Source organism: Pantherophis guttatus, chromosome 2 (assembly GCF_059756535.1).
Source record: "Pantherophis guttatus breed Tessera chromosome 2, ASM5975653v1, whole genome shotgun sequence".
Lineage (NCBI taxonomy): Eukaryota > Metazoa > Chordata > Lepidosauria > Squamata > Colubridae > Pantherophis > Pantherophis guttatus.
The window spans coordinates 190,281,980-190,300,080 of NC_142064.1; the positions used below are offsets into that span (position 1 = coordinate 190,281,980).

The 18,101-nt window shown below is 37.2% G+C and overlaps 1 protein-coding gene across 8 annotated transcripts in view; it reads left to right on the forward strand.

The window, feature by feature from the left end:
• The window catches only part of ACSL6 (acyl-CoA synthetase long chain family member 6), a 108,829-nt gene that overhangs the window by 42,571 nt on the left and 48,157 nt on the right, over window positions 1-18,101 (forward strand). Inside the window, exon 1 of one of the 8 annotated variants that reach the window (XM_087883654.1) lies at window positions 4,550-4,713. The exons of 4 other annotated variants lie outside the window; for them this stretch is intronic. In XM_087883654.1, coding sequence (XP_087739780.1) covers window positions 4,668-4,713 — 46 coding nt within the window. In that variant the 5' untranslated portion in view covers window positions 4,550-4,667. Of the gene's footprint in view, window positions 1-4,549; window positions 4,718-16,483; window positions 17,067-18,101 lie in introns of those variants that run through there. 3 more of the 8 variants (XM_034404416.3, XM_034404436.3, XM_034404421.3) reach the window with 3 other exon arrangements.

An 18,101-nucleotide genomic window follows, 5' to 3' on the forward strand; every position in this document is an offset into this window, starting at 1 on the left:
TAACCCAGACATAGGAATGTCTTCGCAGCGAGCATAAAAGGGACGTTCAGGTAAGCAACGTCTGTTCTAAGTGCAAGAATCCATTATAAATCATTTTTTTCTATGCCTTTGTATCTTTGAACAGTTGCTAAATGAATGATTGTAAGTTGAGGACTACCTGTACTTTTATTATAGCCAGTTCTGTGGGTGTGGCTTGGTGGTGGTGGGGGTAATGTGACTGGGTGGGCATGGCCAACTTTTTTTTTTTAACTTTTACTTTTAAAAGCATTTTTTCTGCAACCTCTTCGGCCGAAGAGGTTGCAGAAAAAAATGCTTTTAGAAGCCTCTGACGATCAGGCAACTCAGCTGGGATTGCCAGAGGCTTTTAAAGGCATTTTTTTCCCTACAACCTCTTTGGTCGAAGAGGTTGCAGAAAAAAGTGCTTTTAGTAGCCTCTGACATCCAGGCAACTCAGCTGGGATTGCCAGAGGCTTTTAAAGGCATTTTTTTTCCCTACAACCTCTTCAGCCGAAGAGGTTGTAGAAAAAATGTTTTTAAAGGTAAAAAAAACCAGCCTCTGATGATCATGCGGCTCAGCTCGGGATGGGGGGGGCAGGGATTTTTGCTACCGGTTCTCCGAACCACCCGCCGCCATCGCTACCAGATCAGGTGATCCGGTCCGAACCGGGAGCAATTCACCCCTGCTTCATTGGTTCCTGTGTTTCTAGAGTTTGGAGAAAAAATATACATTATAATGTAAAAAGAAACCAAATGTCCTAGAAAGCTGGCCATTAAATTTTTATCCCCAAGTGTCCAATATCTCATGAATTGTCCAAGTAAATTAATATTAAAGAAGCTTGCAGATTGAAGTATATTCTATAAAAATAGACAAAATAAGCCTACTGCGAGGACACCTATCTGTTTTCTTCATTCTGGGAAAGTCCTTCCCTCTAGGAGTCTGCTTTCAACTGGAAGAAAAGTCTCTGACTTCTGAGAGCTTTCTAATGATGATCCGGTCACTTTTCCTCTTTTTAATTAAGCTGTTGATCATGCTTTGAAATTTCGTTTGAAAATGTATTTTCCTGAATAGAAAAATAGGGTATAAATCAAATATTAATCATAATATTTGACTCCTGGAGGATTGAAAGGAAAAGAGAGAAACCCATGGTCACTTCATCATTAAAGGGCATCTTTCACCTAGATGATAAGAAATTAAAAATAATTAAATTTTAAATAATTAAAATTTGTCATCCCTTTTAGGAATTAAAAGAACAAGTATGCATGGGAAGGTTCATGTCCAGGGCTAATGGGATCATTTAGAAAAATACTATTTCTAAGGCCTTGTATTTGTTCACTGATAGAAAACTTTTGTCATGTTGTTTCCAAAGTGTGAAGAGTCCTTCACAATGCCCACTTGGAAGATGTTTTATTAGAGAACCACTCCTCAGCTGTTCTGTGGTAAAATGCTGACAGGTAAAATAGCAGAATTTATGCAGGAAGGAAAGGTAGCAAAAACTGTGAGATTTACTAGGAATGGATCCCGAGAGGTAATTGTGTAGTTCCTCCTAAAAAAAACCTTCTTCACATTCAAAGGATTATTATTGTACTATTTAACTATCTGGATATATTTCAGACTGGAGTCAAGCAAGCCTACTCTGAACACTTGTGAGAAAGTCGGATATTCTAGAAAGCACAAGTGTGGCACCTCAGAGGTTACCTTCTCTGCTCTGACATAACTGGACATTATGACTGATATTAATTTGGTTTATTTGATTTTGACTTAGCATGCTATGCAAACCTTGAGCTATAGTTGGTCAATTATGGTTTAGACTTTAATACAGTATGGGAACACTGACACCTAAGTTAATGCTGGCAAAAGAAAGGTGAGGACATTTCAAATGGGGCAGAGTAGGAAGAAATGTTCAGATCTTTGCCTCATTATATTGTTTCAGTGCTAGACCCATGAGAGATAAAGGCTTTCCTTCTCTCTCAGAGTTCATAAAATTTGCCAAAAATATCTCTAAAATATTGAAAGAATGTTTTTCCTTTTTGTTTTGCTAATTGCCTTCTGCAATTCAAACCATCCTGTTTAGTCATTTTTCTATTAATAAGTTGTTAATATGATTAGACTGAATTAAAATTTTATCAGAATAAGTTTTCCTGCTTTAATCAACTTGGTCTTTCCTTCCTTTTTGACGAGCATTTTTATAGAAAGAGAATCATAATCATTCACCAGTGGGGATTTGGGGCAAGGATTGGAAGCAAAAGCTACGTATTGTAAAAGATTCAGCTTCCTGAACTCCAGACATTCAGTTCCAGATTTATTCAAGAAAGAATTGGTTCAGCAGAGAATTAGGCTTCTACAATGTTTAAATTTCTTCTGCAAAGGGGTCTTTAACAGGCGCCCAGTTTAACAAATTAGACATTTTAGATTTCTGAGAGAGAAAGTACTCAGTTTGGAGTACAAAGTATTCATGTATAGTTGTCTAAACTTGCAAACGTTTGAAGAAGGAACAAGGATGTTGGCTGTAAGAGATCTATTCCAGCTAAAATCTGTCTGGAAAAGGCAAGCTAAGTGGATAGAACCTTACCCTAGGAGAAATATTTAAGTAGGAATGGGGAGGGCAATACTGAGACTTTTCTGTTGTGACTCCCTTTCTGGACCAGTTTGCTTCCAAAATCAGGATGGCTCCCTGCCTATAGATATTCAGGAAGCTGGTTCAGATTTGCTGTTCAGCAGAGCCAAAGTACAGCTGAAGAAAAGCCTGTCAGATAGATATTGTGGACCTTATTATAATGAAGCATTTATAAATCTTTTTTTCCATTTCCAAATAAACAGCCTTAGCCCTTCTCCCCATTCTGTCTGTGAGGCATAAGTCTGACTCACAGGCAAAATGTTGGCTCCTTATCCCATCTCTGAAAACACAAAAGGCACTTGTTGCAGATTGGCAGATTCTTTTAAGAGTTCTGCAGGAAAAATAGTACTTTGATTGGCTTTCATCATTCAGGTCACACCTCTTAAGACATCCAGTTGGCTGGCTGGAGCTTTCTTAGCTCTGTTCGTAAGAATTTCTTTCAGCCCTGTTCTAGAAAAAAGGAAAAGGAATGTGCACTGAATATTAAACTGAATAAAATCCACAGAATATCCTGAAAATACAAAGAGTAGCTACATAACTATAACTCTGCATGTGAGGATGTTTTTAATGAGAGACTCTTGTTTTAAAATTGCTTTAGAGTGCTTTCATCATATGCCACTATTGCCGAGTTCAGCAACCAAGTTTCAACTCCATATTTACATAAAACATTTCATTCAAATCTATTTTTCTCTAATTTATACAGCAGCCCACCAGGGGTGGGTTCTACTTACCTTTATTACCGGTTCGCAACGGGAGCACGTATGCACATGCGCAGATCGTCAATTATGGCGGGGGGCGGAGCCTCCTGCCGCTTTTACTACCGGTTGTAAAGAACCGGACAGAACCGGGAAAAACCCACCACTGCAGCCCACCTTACAAAACAAAGTGACTCTGGGTGGAGTAGCTACCTATGTACGCTACCATGTGCTTTTTTTGATCAGTTAGCATGCAATGACTTCCATTCATACTTTTATCATTTTTCAATCATTTAATAAAGAGCAAAAATCTGATTTGCATTCCCCATAAAGGTGCATTGTAGTTTCTATACAGGTAATACTTGACTTATGACAACAATTGAGCCCAAAATTTCTATTGTTAAGTGAAACAGAGCATCTGAATTTTGACCACACGGCTATGAGGATGCTGCAAAAGTTGTAAGTGTGAAAAATGGTCATAAGTCATTTTTTCAGTTATTTTGTAACATTGAACAGTCACTAAAGATAAGTGATTGTAAGTGAAGGTCTACTTTTGTTCCTTATAACACTTCTTTATCAGAATTTGGTAGTCCTCAACATACAACAGTTCACTTAGTGACCGTTTGAAATTACAACGGCACTGAAAAAGTGAGTTATGACCGCTTTTCACACTTTTGACTATTGCAGCATCCCAGTGATGTTGTGATTTACATTTGGATGCTTGACAATTGACTCACATTTATGACGGTTGCAGTGTCCCGGGGTCATGTGATCCCCTTTTGTAACCTTCTGACTAAGCAAAGTCAATGGGGAAGCCAGATTCATTTAACTTCTGTGTTACTAATTTAATAACTGCAATGATTCACTTAACAAATGTGGCAAGAAAGGTCATAAAATGGGGCAAAACTCACTTAACAAATTTCTCACTTTGCAACATAAATTTTGGGCTCAGTTGTAATCATAAGTTGAGGACTATCTGCCTTACATTTCTTAAGGAGGCTAAAATTCAACATATGGTCACCTGGAGCCAACAAGAAGAGGGCTATTTTATTCTGTGTGCTGCAGACTTAGCTTTTGGCGGTATTTGTATGTGGGAGCAAATTGAAAAAAAGGTCTTCCAGTACGGCTCAGTGGAATCAGCAACAGATTTCAGGCTATCAGTTGTGAGGGTGAACTGGCTGTAAGGGGAGGGGGGGTGATCTTGTCTGCCTTTAGGGGTGGAGTTCCTGTCATTCCTCTGAACACAGCTAGAATGGAATGATATTGCAATGCCAGAGAAAGTCTCAGAACAGTTTCTTCTCCGCTGCTGCTGTTGTTCACCTGGGAGAATGGGGAAAAAGAGGTGGCTCAGAGTCAAATGATGTGTTTCAGTGGGAGAACCTTACAAATTCTCTTTGGACCAAGTGAGTGAGTGTGTTTTGGTTTCTTCATGTAGATAGACAAAGACAGAGCAAGGTGATCTTGAGCATTACTGTTACAATTGTTGTTTAGCACAGTTGAAAATCCTCATTTCAGCTTTTCCATAGCATTTCCCTCTCTTTTCTCTTGGAGCATAAACGTTTGCTCACAGAAATGTTGTTAAACCCGAAGAGTAGTAGCTGGTACAAGAAGAAAGAAAGAAAACAGTTGAAAAGATTGTTTTGGGAGAAAATTTAGCTACTGTACCAGATACATATATTGAAATAAATAGGTGGGTCAGTAGGAATCCTTCTGTTGGGTCTTATTTAGGTAGGTCAGGCTGAAAACTTTATTGTATTGAACAGTGTGACTTCTACCTGCTTTTTACTGTTTCTTTGTAAGCAAGAAAATAGACTTGATACATGATCCTAAGATTAGCAAGCATTAGCAGTAAGTACTTTCAAATAAATGACCTGAATTAATTAATTGGATAGAAGTGAATTCTCGATGCATTTCACCTATTTCTGACAAAGGAAATGCATGGAAAAGAACCCAGAATTTCACAATAATTTACCAGCCATTTGCTAGCCTCATGCTGGGAGAACTGCATGCATGTCATAAATTAAAGGAATAATGCTGACCGAAATTATTGAAATTGTTACAGTAGTACAGAAAAAAATAGTATTAGTTTTATTAGTGGTACACTAGAATAAACAGCAACAGTGCCTTTTTTTTTCTATAACATCTGTTGCTGTTGGTTGTTTTTTTCTCCCCTAGCTGAGTAGCATGGCTTTCTTGACCTATTTCCTTCTGTGTTTTATGTCTATGCACAAGATTAAATATTTTTAGCAGCATTGAAGGCATCAGTGTAACTAGAATGGTGTCACTGGTGATACTGGTAACCAAATACCTTAATAATTGGACTTTTTTTTTCTTTTAACTCAGCCGATCAGTATCAGTCTGCAGCTTTTAAAGATCCTGTTGTAGTAGAACATTTAAGCAAACTGAAGCCTTCTGGCCCTGACCCCTTATACTTAGATATTTGGAGAGCAATAAACACATTGTTTCCTAAACTGCAATCTAATCAAAGACAGATTAACCAACTGACTTAGTAGAGTGGGATAGTCTTTTTTACATTTTTGCAACCAAGTGAAGTTTGACTTGATGTTATATGCAACACCCTAAACCATCAAGTCAGAAATGGGAATTTGAGACAGGTTCTTTCTTCCTGCTTACATGCTGCCTACAAATTCAGATTCTTTACTCTCATAAAATCTATGAGGTGACAGTAAAATGATGCAAATTTGAGGACATAACTTATCACGGATTCAGTTTGAAGAAGGAGCACAACACTGAGACCAAGCATTATTGCAACAATCGTTGGGCGCCTGCTTTACAAGAAAGAGAGACCCCGAAAAATGGAAAAAGCAAAATTTTTATAGACGTTGAAAGCTACAAGGTGGGAAATCCTAGGGATCTGATTTACTGGCCAGTTTTGGGGAAGGTAGGCCAGTCCTTTTCTGTGTATCTGGGTTATTTCTATTGTTAGGCAAAGCAGTCGTTTTTGGAGGGGCAGCAGAGCTGGAGAAGTCCATTGGTAAAGGGGAAGTAACATTGAGGTCATGAGGCTGATTGAGGATGGACCTTGGAATTTTTCTAGTATGCAATTTCCCTGGGAGGAAAATTCCACTGGCCTGGACTATGAGCTGGTGAGGAGGCTTCTATTCTTTGGTTTAAGGATCACAGAAGGCTTTGTTTGGGGGCAGGGAGGGTTTGGATCTGAGGGATGGGCATAGGAGGGAATGGAGTAGGCAGAGAGATGAACTGGGTTTGACCCCAGTCATGCCCAAAAGACTGGCAGGGGGAGAAGAGTGCATCCTCCATTTATTAGATTTATTCTAAACTGACTTTGGGGAAACCCATAATTAAAAATTGAGAAAAAAGTGGTGATATGGAAAAACTGGATGAAAGTCACACTTTTGACTTTTGACTAATTGATAGAGATGAAGATGATTTTTTAACATAGGCTGTGCCAGAAGAGAAATATCATCTATTAGATGTAACTCAGTGGCAATATTTATATATTGTTAACATTGTTTGGATGAGTAGCATTTTCAGCTTCTGAAATACCAAGATAACTAAAATAATACCAAGATAATAAATAACTAAAATAAAATAAAAAAACTAAAATCTTTTAAAACTAAAAAATATTATTAATTGTTATTGATATATGTTATCAATGAATCAATTTGGTATGTGAATGTTAAGAGATGGGTGGAATAAAGAATTAAAGGTTCCTGTATTGCCTAGCCAATGAATGAGTGTCTTAATAGCTATAGAAAGTGTGTCAATGGACTTTAAATTATGATTTACACAACAAAAATAATATTTAGAATTTATTGGATTCCATTACAGCATTTTGATGGAAATGTAATAAGTGTAATGCTTCTTTAAAACACTTGTTTATAGAATGTTCTGAACTTTCTAACTTTTTGAAGACAGTACTGGACTATATAAATGTGACTGCGTGACAAAAGCTAATTTTTTTAGAGAAAATATACTCTTAAATTACATACCTAGATTCATGGAATTTGACAATTGGACAACTTAAATGTATTCTCTGTGCCCTTACTATACTGTAGCTAAAAGACTGATATTGCAGCTTTGGAAAGATAAATGTAGTCGTATTTATTTAATGGATTGAAGAAATTGCTTTTTATGAGCAGATTACCATTCATCATCTATTATAGACATAGACTTTGTATGATTTATTATAAAATATGGAACTCATACAAAATACAGTAGGTTAAAACATGATGATTATATACATGTATTAGAAATATATATGTATTTCAAACATGTTTGCATTAGATAATTGCAGATAGAACTGTTTACTGTTGTAACAACCGTATTCTGCATTTTTATTTAAAAAATCTTTTTCTGTTGTATTTTTCACTTATTTTTAAACACTTGTTACAACATTTTTTCCTTTTGTTTTTCTTCTCTTTTTCTGTTATTATTTTAAAAGTAATAAAAAGTAAATACAAAAAAGCAATGTCCCATTCATCATCTCCTTTGCTGATAGCTTTTGAAAAGAACAGGGAATGGTCTTCCCAAATATCAACCTTCTGCAGTAATCTGATTGGGCATGACGGTGCTGGGAGGCTGTTGCACATTTCATTTCTCCAAGAAATTTTGTGGAACACGCAACAGAACTCAAAATATATTAGTAAGCATAGGTCTTTTTCTGTGTGTGTGTGAGATTGAAATATGGTATTTCTATTTTCATAAAAATCAATAGTTTTTTTATAGTCATTGGTTGTCATCCAAAGCAGCAATCTAAAATGCTTTCACTCAAGTTGGTGGAACTATTGTGAACAGAATATGCAAATGTTTGCGGACATACTGATTGAATTACATAGCATGCTAAGCCATGGCTCTTATAACTATGATTTGTTTAAAGAACACCTGCTTCTACTGAATGTTGTGGTCTGCCCAGGTCAAATACCCATTTGGTAATAACTTGCATCGTCAAGTGAGATGATGTAATAGGCATTGATGTATGCACTTTGATGAGGAGTCTGGAGAGCTTCATGGAGGTTGAAATGAAAGCTGTTTACTATTTTCAGAGTCTCAGACATCTTATTTTATCTTCCAGCAATAGTGAAAGAGAATTATCCCCCTTCAGTCCACATTTGTGGCACTTGTCCAGAATTCATGTGATTCCCTATGAGAGACAGAATACTGTTGTTATATTTAGGCATCCTCAAACTACGGCCCGCGGGCCGAATACGGCCCGCCAATGCAAAGTATCCAGCCCATGGAGTGGTGGGATTCAGTCCCACCCCTCACCCCGCCCCTCACCGTCGGCCTTATCTTCCAGCGAGCATCCACTCCAGCTGTACTTCTGGTTAGTTATTTTACCGGTTGAGCTGCACTGCTGATCACATGCTGCTGCCCAAGGTAAGGCCGAAGGATCCGGGAGGAGGGCTGGCTGACTGAGGGGTGATCTCGCCAGTGCAGTCATGTGATCCAGGGCCGGGGGTGGGGGATGAGTAGGGGAGGGGTTGCTGCTGGCTTGAAAAGCAGCTGCCAGTTGTAAAGTAGTGCTTTAAAAGTCTTTAAAAACGCTTTTAAACCAGCCTTTCAGGGTGTTTTTCACAGCCACGTATCCAGGGCCATTGGGTGAGTAGGGGAGGGGATGCTGCCAGCTTGCAAAGCAGCTCTGCTACCGGCAGAGCAGCCACATAATCCAGGGTGGGGGGGGTGAGTAGGGGAGGGGTTGCTGCTGGCTTGAAAAGCAGCTTTCAGCTTGTAAAGTAGTGCTTTAAAAGTCTTTAAAACGCTTTAAAAACAGCCTTTCAGGGTGTTTTTCAAGCCATATGATACAGGGCCGGTGGGTGAGTAGGGGAGGGGCTGCTTATAAAGTAGCGCTTTAAAAGTGGATGGGTGGGGGACATGTTTCCATGTCTCCTAGCTTTTTCAAAATCAGCTGAAGTTGGCTAACACTAATTCAAATGCAACTTCAGTATAATGCCTGAAGGAGAATTCACCCACTTCTTTGATTCTTGCCATATATAAAATGCATCCACCAAATTGGTTGCTGAATGGTAGATATTCATGTGTATGTATACACATGCACAAGTGTGGGAAAAATCAAATCAGTTTGTGAATTCTCCTCCAGGCTTAAAAGACTTTTAGCCCTGTAATCCCAAATAATTCAAAAAAGGAGGCTGGCCTCCTATCCCTTCCCTGGCTGCCTCCCCTGCTGGCAGGCGCTCACAGGTCATCTGAAACATATGATCAGGAGTTATTTTGAAGGAAATCCTGTTTGTTTTATTCTTTTTTTAATGGCCTATTTTAAGGAGCCTGAAGCTGCTGTTGTAATGAAGTTAGCCAAGTGGCAAGAAAGTTTGCACTCTTTTTGCCTTTGCCTTTTTGTCTTAAGTAAATTGATTCCTTGGGTTGAGCAAGTACAGCAAGGACAAAGGCAAAATGGACTGCTAAATTGGTCACACACACCCAGGCACATGACCACCTAGCCACGCACAACCAGCCAGTCCAGCCCCCAACAGTCTGAGGGACTGAGGAATCGGCCCCCTGTTCAAAAAGTTTGAGGACCCCTGTTATATTGAACATGCTTGATTTCAGGTGGGACTTTCCTATTGTTAAATTTTCTTAAAATGGCAACCCCCATTTCCTACTAAATATTTTTTAAGATATTATTCGAGCCAGAAGGAACTATAGAAAGAACTTGAAAGCAGCTGTTATGTGGCAATATGCGGTACAAATTCATCAGCATAGTCATTTAATGTGGGCATTTCAGGAACATAAATGCCGCAAATTGTGCATTTCAGCTGTATTTTGAACTTCTATATGTTAATTCAGGCTGACTGGCCCTGTGACATATTACAATTGTCTTATTTATCAGAGCTGCATAGCAATTATAAAAAAGATACTATGGGTTGTGAAGGAATAAGAACAGCATCTGGACTGCATCCTTCTTGGGATTATCTCCGCTGCTGTTATGTGCTGTCAGAAAACAATGCAGCTGCATTAAAGGCTTGGAAAAAGGTGCTATGTTTGCATCCTTGTCCCAAAACTCCTTTTGCCATAGAATCTGGAGCATTGAACAGTCCCATGGTAAACTTACTAATATAGGTAGAAAGTTCTGAGAACAGCTCTATGCACTCTGGTTTTCTGTTAATATGCTGAAAGAAATAATTTATACTTGTAGAAAGCAAAGGTACAACACACATCCAAATTGCCCAAGTAACTCTTAATCATACAGTGATGTCTAAATATTAAGGTAGATGCCTATTTAATATTTTAATATTTAACAGGCATCATTTATTCAAGTTAATTACTCCATCTCTGAAACCACTCAATCACTTGGGGGTAATTAGGATACTCTATTATATATAGATTTATTTCCAACTGTTACAAATATTTCATTGGGCACAGTGGAAGAGAATTTCCCCAAAGCATAATGTGAAGGTTGTGAAAAAAATTGTTCTTGAATGTATGACACATAGGCTTGCATGTAAGGTTTGGGACTTTTACACTATTTATCTTTGAGCATTAATATTGAAGGCTTGTTTTACTGGGAATATTAGAAGGTTCAATAAATATGCTCCATGTGATGAGCCTTTAAAATGGAAGAAGGCTGAAAGTTAGCCTGCTAACCTCCTAATTAGTGAAGGGTAGCTTTCTGTCCTTTCTTTCTAGACTTTGCTGTGGTCCTCTGCTTCTTAATTGTGAAAAATAATTTGTTTGTTTGAATTTTGTAAGTGTTAGATCCCTGCTTAACCTAGGAAAATAAAGACATAGTCACTTTCCATCCATTCTGGGATATAAACCAAAGTTAACTTTTATAGGTATCTAGCCAAATATCTGCATCACTGAATGAAGAGATAAAAATAATGATGGAATTTTTTTTAAAAAAACATGCTTTTAAAGTTTGCATTGATAGAGAGGTGTGTGTGTGTGAGAGAGAGAGAGAGAGAGAGAGAGAGAACAATACTGTAATAATATGTAATGTATTTGTTTTTAGACTAATTTAGTTTTTACAGTGATTTATTATGTATGCAAGTTCATATGTGCTCTGATTTAAATTTATCCTACAAATTATTAACAGAGCCTGAGCTTGATAAGATCTTCTAGGATTACCTAATGTTAAGCACAATTTAGTTTAGTATTATTCTGGATTCTTTGTTACACTATGGATTAATATGTCTCTGGTAAAGAATATATTAGTTTGCTCAGTTATTCTCTTAGACATCATTTGTTCAGGTATTTTCATTTCCTTTTTGTTGCATAATGACACAGAGGGAAGGAAGCCATACGAACTAAAGTAGTTTAAGCCTCTTTTGAAAAAAAAAAACTGAATTATTTAATCCAGTTGCATTTTTAACTAGGATAAATGGAAGCTAGTTTGTTTTCTCAGTGTTTAGGAGCATTACATGTCAATGGTTTTTTTCCCCTCTTCCATGAAAGCATTTAGAAATACGGTGGCAATGAACTAATCTTGCAATTAAAAGTAGGTTTCCTACTTTTTTAGGTGAGCAATGAATCAGTCTTTTTCTCCCTTTTTGTAAATCTGAGCGCAAAATCCTTCTAGGTTGACTCCTCTTCCAAGTAATAGTCAAAGCCTCTAAGCTAGGAGACTTGAGAGACATTACAAAAACCTAAGGTTAACAAACAATCCCTTATCCTGTTCCGCAAGCACTAACAGAGTGGTTTGCAGAAGATATTCTAGAAAGACCCTCAGGATATGGAGCTCTCTTGTTAATGTATTTTGTAGTTTTATTGAATGAGGCATCTAAAGCCATGTAGGGTTCAGAAATTGAAGTCATATGGCTTGTTCAAGAACTAGGTCTCTAAATAAAATATTGTTCAGGTTCTTATTTACCTGACCATGCTTATATCATTGTGTTATCTCTCGAATCTTGATATTGAGTTATTGCTTCAGGTATCTTAAATTTTTTTCTGTTGAATGTTGCCTTCCACCCACATTATTAATTGGTTATACTCTAGAATAAAACAGGATGCTCAAGGCAAGTGTAAACAATCTTTTTTAAAGTGATGTATGAAGATGAACAAAAAGAAACTTTAATTCAGGCAAATGGAGGTATTTGAGGGCTGGAATTGAATTATTCTGAATGGACTGATTCCATAGTTTGACTATGAGTATATTCCTTCTGAAAGACTTTGAACTCAACTCGTTTGGTACCAAAAGCTAATTTACCACTGTGTCTCATTAGTAACATATCTACCATGTACATCAATACTTACACATGTAATAATCATCTTTAATTTTGGCTATGATAATTTATAGGTAATTATCAAATTACAACCACAATTGAACCCAAAATTTATGTTGCTAAGTGAGACAGTTGTTAATGGAATTTTGCCCTATTTTACAACCTTTCTTGCCAAAGTTGTTAAGTGAATCACTGCAGTTATTAAGTTAGTAACATGGTTGTTAAGTGAACCTGTCTTCCCCATTGACATTGCTTATCAGAAGGTCACAAAAGGGGATCACATGACCCTGGGACACTGCAACCGTCATAAATATGAACCCATTGCCGAGCATCCAAATTTTTATCATGTGACCATGGGGATTGCTGCAATGACTGCAAGTGTGAAAAACAGTCATAAATAACTTTTTTCAGTGCCGTTGTAACTTCAAATGGTGACTAAATGACTTGTTGTAAGTCAAGGACTATCTGTATTTGGGCTGCCTTTAAAAACACTCTGTTATCTTTAGCTGATACCTGGTAGATGCTGCAGGACATGACACTTGTTCTTTAATAGCAGCACTAATTAGTATATTTCTGGACAGTTTAGCTGCTGCATCTGTTCCCTAAACCAGCTGCTTTATCTAGCAAGTTACTTAAAATATTGCCCATGAATAGAGAAACCTGCTTCAGGCACTCTTTTTGTAGGTCTGTTTTTACTGTCAAGATTGCCTACTATAAGTTTATTTTATCAGCTCTATGAATTTGTCTAGTGATGTCAATCCATGAAACATATTGATGCTTTGCGACCTCTATCAAGGAACTGAATTATAAATACTCCTTTGAATAAAATTTGACTCTGATGGTGACATGAATGTGTAGTTTTCCTAGCAGCGTACAGAGGTGGATTGTCTTTACCTTCTTCTGGTACATTTTTTCCCCTTAATTTTCTAGACTTTCCCATATCCCTGGTTCTTTCCCACCCAAGCACTAACTAGCTGTGACCAATGATGGGTTGCTCCTGGTTCGCACCGGTTCCCGCGAGCCGGTAGCGGTGACGATATGACATCACCGAACCGGTTCTCCCCCCACCCCTCCACACACACACCCCGCGTTATTCTTACTCTTTATTTGGCCCCACTCCCAATCTATTGCTGCCTCCTGAGTCCCAGTTGATGGCTAGAGGGGAAAAAACTGTTTAAACTCTTGCTGCGGGGCTTCAAAGGGCTGCCCTACAGCTGATCAGTGTTAAAAGAAAACAAATGAGTAGCTATGCTAGGGAAAAAACGAAACTCAAAGTAAAGCAGGCTCTGCTGCAACGTGACAAAATGAGGCAGGGAGAGATTTCTTTTTCTTTTTGCTCACCAAAAAAGGTAGGTGCAAACAATGGGAAATTTAGGGCAAAAGAAGAGAGTTCAAGATTTTAAAACACAAAAGAAAAAAAGCTCTATTTAACTAGGGAATTGTCATAATTGAGATACTATTAATTGTATATTGTGTTGAAAGCAGAAATGGTTAAGTTGTGGTTTGGAGGAATATATGGGGGAAATTATTTGGTTTATTATTATTGGTAAATATAATTGATTTGTAAGAAATTGGATTGCATGGAAATAATTGGAATATTCATGTTCATATTGATTAATATACAAAAAAGATAGTTATATAACTAATTGATTTATATTAAAATGTTGAATTTGTATTAAACAACTAATATTACATAATTAACCAATGTGAGGATGGATATAAAAATAGATGACAATGGGAAGGGGTATAATATAGAATAGAAGGGAAAAATTGAATTTGATTAAGATTAGAGATGAGGATGAAGGGTAATATTGGTTTTTTACAAAAATAGATGAGGAATAAATATGGCAAAAAGGAAATATAGAAATTGTAAATTTAATTGAAATGACTAAACACTGTTTAAATTTGTGAACCGGCCAAATACTCTGTTCAAAGAAAATACATTGTATGTTTGTATGTGTGTTTCTAATTATTGCTATTTATTCATATTTGTTCTCTTTAATTCTTTAAAGTTTAACAATTCATTCTTTATCTTAATATCTTTATATTTGTTTGGGGTTGGTTTCCTTCCCTTTCATCTTTTTTATTGTACAGCAATCTTTCTCCTCAAACCTACCACCTCTCTCTTTTCTTTCCTTCTTACTTTCTCTTCCCCCCCTCTTCTTCTCCTCCCTACTTCCTCTTCCTTTCTCCTTCTCCTCCTCTCTTCCTCCCTCTCTTACCCTCACTCCTACTCTAATTTCCCTTCCCTTTCTTCCTCCCTTCTCTTCCTCCCCTCTCTTCTCCTTCCTTCATCCCTCTCTATTGCTGTATCCTTTTGTGCATATGGATTACTCAGAGGGCTGAAAAAGTTATTTTTGACTGGTCCTTGCACTTTTGACCAGTCCTCAAACTTACGACTGTCCTCACATTTTACGTTTTTTGCCCTATCTTGTCACCATGGTGAAGAGAAGCAGTTGTGAAATGAGTGACATGGTTGTTAAGAATGCTGCACTGGCATAAATGTGAGTATGGTCATAAAAGTGAGGACTAGTCAAAAGTGCAAGGACCTGTCAGAAATGACTTTTTACAGCCCTCTGAGTAGTCCCTATACACAGCCATGGCCACCGGGTCACATGACCAGCTAGCCACGCCCACCCAGTCACATGACCTCCAAGCCACGCCCATAAAATAAGCCATGCCCACAGAACCGGTAGTAAAAAAAATTTAGAACCCACCCCTGGCTGTGACCCTTTTGGGGATTATGTAAGGTCATGTAAGTGCTGCTATTTACTATAACAGGAGATTTTTAAAAGTTCATATCAGTCTTTCTCGAAATCATACCAAAGTTATTCTGATTTCACCACACAATACTTATTGTATATTGATACACAAGTACAATAATTGATACTCTTATGTATCAATAGACATTTTCAGGAGCCCATATTAATGCCTTGCCGTCAGCAGTACTGGATGGCAGATTTAATAAACTTCCAATGCCTATGTAATAATAAATGAAAATAAACCTATAGAACATAATACTTTTGCACTGTGAATTTTGGTCTAATCAAAGACTTTTGCCTTTAGTTAATTTTTTTCCAAACCATTACTGTATGATGGTTTCCACCAAACCAACATAATAGATAGAAATTCTAGGGTTAATTATGCAGTCACAACATTTTGGATCCTCACAGTAAAGTCCTTGCTCTGGCATAAAATCAAGTGCTTAACCATTTATATGATAAATTCTAGATTGCATGCACATAAAAAATAGTTGCTTTACAGAAACTCTGGTACAAGGATTATTGCAAAGTTTTGCTCTTGTTATTTAGATAACAAAGTTTAGTTATTTGTTTGGGTGAGTCATAAACATTACTGTGAAACTTGCCTTGTTTTTCTTGCTGTCATTAAAATAAAATTATTGATGGTAGCTTTGAAATGATTTCCATAATTGTACTTTGTTGATAAATCTAGAGTAGTCTTTTTTAGCTAGGAATCTTCTAAACATATTGGACCATGCCTCACATGTTAAAAAGCACAGACTATATTTGAACATATCTGGAAAGTTGGGTGACTAACTACAGTTTACTAGTATCTGGAATTGGAAAACAGAAAGATTGCCAATCAAGCCACACAATAAGACTAGAGGACTATATTTACATTCGGTAAATTGCAAGTTGTATTGGCTTCATATAAAATGAAGTCACTTTTGAAATTGCCCTGTGAGAAGTGAGTAAATGGAGATTGGATCCAAGTGCAGCTACATTAGATTTGTATTTTCCCCTACTCAAACAGCAGGTGTAAACTATAAAAAATTCAATTTACAGATGCAGAGGGGGGTGATTAAAAGTTTGATCACATCACAAAACCTCTCAAGCAAGCATCTTACTATCCTTGTTGTATGAGATATCTTGCAAGTGTGATTACAGGATGTATCCTACACAGTCTTTCTCAAAAACAACTCTGTGGGTGCTTCTGAACACAAAGGGTTGCTGCCATAGTAACAGGGTGTTACTTAGCAAGCTTCCACTTTGCTTGGCCAAAGGGGAGTTTTGAATATAGAAGGGAGGCACAGTCAATGCTGCCAGAATATGAATAGCTGCTTGTAGCAGTAGAAGACTGATAGGCTGCAAAAGAAATCTGAATCTTGAAGTAATTGAAAAAGTCCTTGTGTTAGCCGGCCAAAGCAGTTACAGCAACGACAGGGGAACAGAAAACTAAGAAAGAGAGAAGTTCTGGATAGCCAAGATGTACCAAGATTGAAAAAACTGTGAAGTGGTCATGTGAAACCAGGTCCCCCAAAAGAAACAGTAGAGCTTGAAGGGCAGTTAAGAGGACAGTGTGGAAAGTTATGACAAGTCCTTGGTCCGATAGTAATGTTGACTTCTGGATTAAAGTCCACAATGACACTGTAAAAAAGATGCAGCTCCACCAGGACCTTTCTTAATGTAGGCTTCTTAGGTAGGTTAAGTATATTAGCAAAGAGATAGTGAGGATTGTTGACCTTTGCTGCCAAAAGTGATATATTATAAAGTGTTATATTATAAAACTGCCAGGACTGGATTTGTCTTCCTTTCAAGCAATTGTACATGACTGCTGTTTTACAGTTAAGCAAGGTAAGTGCATATTAATGCTGTGCAACTTCTTTATTTTTCTATTTTGGAAAATTATTTTGGATTTTCTGCAAACAGTTGTGATGATTTTTTGTTGTTGTTGTTTATAAAGAAGCAGAAAAGTTGCTTCTTCACCACTCCTTGATTGCCTATACTTACCAAGTAGCAATGCTATTCTCAGTGTATGTAAACCTTCACTTTTATTGTATTGGCTACTGAAGCAAGATTAGAGCTGAAATATTAAGAAATAAAATTACTACTTTGAACAATCTTCTATTCACCCCTTGCTGTAACATTTGAATATTGTTGGCCTTAATGATGGGGTGAGAAAATGAAAACTGGGAATTTCAAAAAGGTGCACTCTTGGAACCACAAACATTATGCATGTATTTTATTCTTTGTAAATCCAAGCAAGATTTATTTTCTTCCTTGAAATAGGTTTTGGTGCTGGCTGTGCATTTTTACTCTTGTGATCTCTAGCGTATAATTTGTTAGAGAAAAGCTTTGTTCTTTTATTAGTGGTTTGTAATTTGGCTGAAAGAAACAAAATAGTTTTGTGTGACCCCAAAGAAACAAAGAGAAACATTGTTATGTACAAGCTGAGTGATTGAATTTCATTGGGGGGAAAGGTTAAATCTTTACATTCACCTGCTTTTCCATGATTCTCAAGATTCACTGTTTTTGTCAAAGAAAAGTGGGACACCATCAAATCATTAGCCATCCATATAAGATTTAATTTAGCCTTACTCCCAAGAGATATTTGTTCATCTATACCTTTTCTGCTACTCAGGAAAGTGATACCCAGGTATGTCTCCGTAGTTAAAGGACCTAGTCTGCTGGTTGCACAACAGAATAGAGAGTTTTTAGATCTATTATCTGCCAAACTGTGCAGAATGACAGGAAAAATCCTTGGATGCTTGCTTTTAAAGTTCAGTATGGTGAAAGACACTGGAGACTGCATTTAATTCTTTGCTAAGGAGATCTTTCATGATAGCTAATTCATTATTAATATTTGCAGTTTGACACCTTTGAATTGTG